Genomic DNA, 3600 nt, shown 5'->3' with positions numbered 1-3600 from the left:
AAAGAGCTTTGTTTTGGTGAAAGTTAGATTTCATTGTGTTTGGCAAATACTAAAGGCCACCCCCATGTGCGGCAAGGCTGGGCTGGATGAGGTGAGACTAGGTTCAAGTTAACTTGGCCATGATCATGGTTTTTTTTAGTCAGTGGACTTAGACTGGTTAGTGGGAAAAATGCTTGTCTTTGAAGCTGGTTAAGTTACTTCAGCCTCAGTACATAGATTATTCTTTATTCTTTGTGATGCGTCTGAGAGCCATCATAAAGACCATCTCCCACTGAAATAAGAGTAGACCCGCGGCCCAGCCCACCGGCTGCTATGGTGACACTTTTAAAAAAGTGATTGATCTAATGTCAACCATCAACTCTTCTTTTAACTGAAAAGCAAGAAACCCCATGGTTCAAGGAAATAAACTATTCTCTCTCCCTCTCTTGAGGCCCATTGTAAAGGAGGAGGAGCCCCCGGCTTTGAAATTCCGTTGAGCAGTTTTAAAATTGATGCCACCGTTTCTCCATTTGACAAGTAAACGTATATATATATATATATATATATATATATATATATATATATATATATATATATATATATATATATATATATATATATATATATATATATATATTTCCCCTTCACCGTCCCGAAATAAAATCAAACTCAATCTTTAAACACCGCAAGAAATGGCAACCATGGAGACCACTAAAATACAGCACCTCTTTGATGCCTGCAACGCGGTTTTCACAGACCAAGATCCCCCTACCTACAGGCAGATCCAGTGGCTAAGACACCTCTTAGGTACAAACCTCTCTCTCTCTCTCTCTCTCTCTCTCTCTCTCTCTCTCTCTGTGATGACGACCATCATCTCTGCAGATTCGATAGACGCAGTGGATGTTGGGATCAATGAATTTGGTGACCAAAGACCAGAGTCCAGTGGGTGCAAGAGATTAATAGATGGCCAATCCTTATCTAACATCACGTATATTCATATATATGAGTCATCGCATTTTTCTGTGAGTGTGGCTTATATAAGTTGTATTTTGACGATATTTAACTTGGTAAAGAGAGAAAGGATGCAAGGTTAATGTGGTTTGTTTGGGTTTTGTTAGATGGGGGTCTTCTGCTTCCCTGCAGGAGGAAGCCTACCCTTTCATGATCATCCGAGCATGACCGTGCTTAGCAAGATACTCTATGGTTCTATGTATATCAAGGCATATGATTGGGTTCTCCCTACCAACGTAGCGCATATGGAAGATCGTCATACTAGAACAGGTCAGTCTCGGCTGATACAATTGTCAAGCATGCATAGGGCGTCTCCTGTTTCTTTAATTATTCCTTAATTAAAGCAATACTCTCTCTCTCTCTCTCTCTCAATACTTTATATATGAATATGAGAGTTTGGTCCCCTTAACCAGCTTAAGATTGATCAGTTAATCATGTTTTGTAAATCAGGACTTACAAATGTGATCCCTAGCTATTGTTTATTTTGCGGAAAACGTGCATTAGATTTGAGATCTTTTGTGTTTAAATATGTTTTTAGAAAAATCTACAAATCAACAACTCATTACAAGAAAAAATAGGAATTTTCATGAAAACGAATCGATCCAAAGCATATTTTTTAGTAAACGAACATTGATCAACATTTGTTTATGTTCAGATTAAGTGAAAAACGCTTTCAAACAATGAAAACTAATTGGTCCATTTGGTTATGATCACTTTGTCTCTCTGAATATATATATATATATATATATATATATATATATATATATATATATATATATATATATATATATATATATATATATATATATATATATATATATATATATATATATATATATGAAAAAAATATAAGGTGGTCCTATACCATGGTAGTATGGTACGCACTCTTGTTTTTATGGATCTAGCAATCATTTGGTATATCTAACCATACAAATTTGTTTAGAATAATTTATTTACTTAGAAGGTTTATCATGTCTAAGACATCATAAGATCCTATTTTCAAGACTGAATAAATGGCTCACAATTCATGAAAATAAGGGTGGTCTAGAAATGACATAATGATAATATTTCAGTCAACTTTAATACACAAAAATGGTAAATATAACATGGTAAACATGATCCAAAAGTCAGATTCTGCATCTGAGCTTAGAACTAAGTAAATCAAGTATGTAGCAGCTGCTTAATCATCTTCTATCAACCCGTCTTTCCAGAAGAATTGCATAGTTTAGAACAATAACTGCTTCGATTAGGGAAAGAAGAATTAAGATACTCTCTCTCTCTCTCTCTCTCAACGCCATTAATATCGATCAAAATAATGAATGTCAGAAAGCTTAAATGGTTTCAAGATACCTTCTCGTGAGCTGCCCAATGGTTTTCTCTTTTTTATTTAATTTCCATGAATTAAAGCACGAAAGCTATATATTACTGTTTCTTCAAAAAAACAATTCTTCAAAAAAAGAAAAAAAAAGAAAGCTATATATTACTGAAGAAGAGGAGGCTGTGTGATATATGTTGGTGCAGTTGGGCTGGCGGGGCTGGCGGTGGACGAGGTGTTGGAAGCACCTTGCGAGCCAAGCGTGCTGTTCCCAAGAAGCGGCGGCAACATTCACTCCTTCACCGCACTGACGCCGAGTGCGATCCTTGACGTGCTTTCTCCTCCTTACTCCGACGACTCAGGCCGGCCATCCACCTACTTCAATGAGCTGCCAATCCGAGCCCTACCAGGTTTGGCCTCTTCTCACACTCCATCTAATTTATTGATCTCTCTCTCTCTCTAACAATTTCTTGAGTTTAAGGATACCCATCTCTCTCTCTCTCTCTCTCTCTCTCTCTCTCTCTCTCTCTCTCTCTCTCTCTCTCAGATAGTTCGGTTGCTTAAAGGTGGGTTTGATGTTTCAGGATATGCAGTGTTAGAGGAGAGAGAGATGCCCAAGGACTTGGTAGTGGAAGGAGCGCCATATCTTGGGCCTAAACTCAACGGTATTGTTGATGAGCGATCATGAACAGGGAGCTGGGTTTTTGTGTATAGATCTTTACATTTTCTACTGTCCACAGAGTACATAACTAGTTCATAAATTTCATAAATCTTATAAAGAAAAGCGTCATTGTTCATCCTTTGTATTTAAGTTCAGAGAGAGAGAGACTACGGTAACCATGAAGATCATTTTTGAGTTTATTATTCTTAGAATGAAGTAGTAATGAGGGAAGATAACGTATTTAAGTTTGTGAGATGGATTCGTGATTTCGACATCTCCTTTAGTCTTCTTCTCCAAACAAAAATTTCTTTATTTTTCAAAAAGGAAAAGAAGAAAGAAAACAGCACCCCCTTAGTCTAAAAGAGTAGGGATGGCAGTGGACCGGGGCGAGAGCGGGGGTACAAGGTCTCCACCCCCGCCCCGGACCTCCATTCCGGCACGGGTTTGGATTTTAGCCTTCATCCCCGTTTCATTTTCTCTAACCCCGTTCCAAACGGGGTCAGGCCCCGTTTCCCCTCAGTCCATTGCCATCCTTAGAAAGATTGAGGACGGGGTGGGTCGGGGAAAAACTTAAGTCCATTCCCGCCTCCATCTCGCACGGGTTTTGATTTTAACCTTCATCCCTGTTTCATGT

The 3600-nt window shown here is 38.3% G+C and overlaps 1 protein-coding gene across 1 annotated transcript; it reads left to right on the top strand.

The window, feature by feature from the left end:
• Positions 1 to 680: 680 nt before the first annotated feature.
• On the top strand, positions 681 to 3069 carry LOC149846735 (plant cysteine oxidase 1-like). Its single transcript, XM_089998127.1, has 5 exons — positions 681 to 786; positions 862 to 1001; positions 1098 to 1260; positions 2512 to 2715; positions 2890 to 3069. Exons 1-5 carry the CDS (start codon positions 681 to 683, stop codon positions 2991 to 2993), a joined length of 717 nt encoding a protein of 238 aa, XP_089854253.1. The 3' UTR covers positions 2994 to 3069.
• Positions 3070 to 3600: the final 531 nt, after the last annotated feature.

This window comes from Nuphar pumila, chromosome 2 (genome assembly GCF_984573655.1).
Source record: "Nuphar pumila chromosome 2, dmNupPumi1.hap1.1, whole genome shotgun sequence".
NCBI classification, from domain to species: domain Eukaryota; kingdom Viridiplantae; phylum Streptophyta; class Magnoliopsida; order Nymphaeales; family Nymphaeaceae; genus Nuphar; species Nuphar pumila.
Note: the sequence above shows the minus strand (reverse complement) of the source record. Positions and strands in the feature narration are given on the sequence as shown.

Bases quoted from the DNA above. Each gene is read 5' to 3' on its own strand.
- LOC149846735 (XM_089998127.1), top strand. From the start codon at position 681: ATGGAGACCACTAAAATACAGCACCTCTTTGATGCCTGCAACGCGGTT. The intron at 787-861 runs GTACAAACCTCT...TCATCTCTGCAG, and splicing joins GTGGCTAAGACACCTCTTAG to ATTCGATAGACGCAGTGGAT. The intron at 1,261-2,511 runs GTCAGTCTCGGC...ATGTTGGTGCAG, and splicing joins AGATCGTCATACTAGAACAG to TTGGGCTGGCGGGGCTGGCG.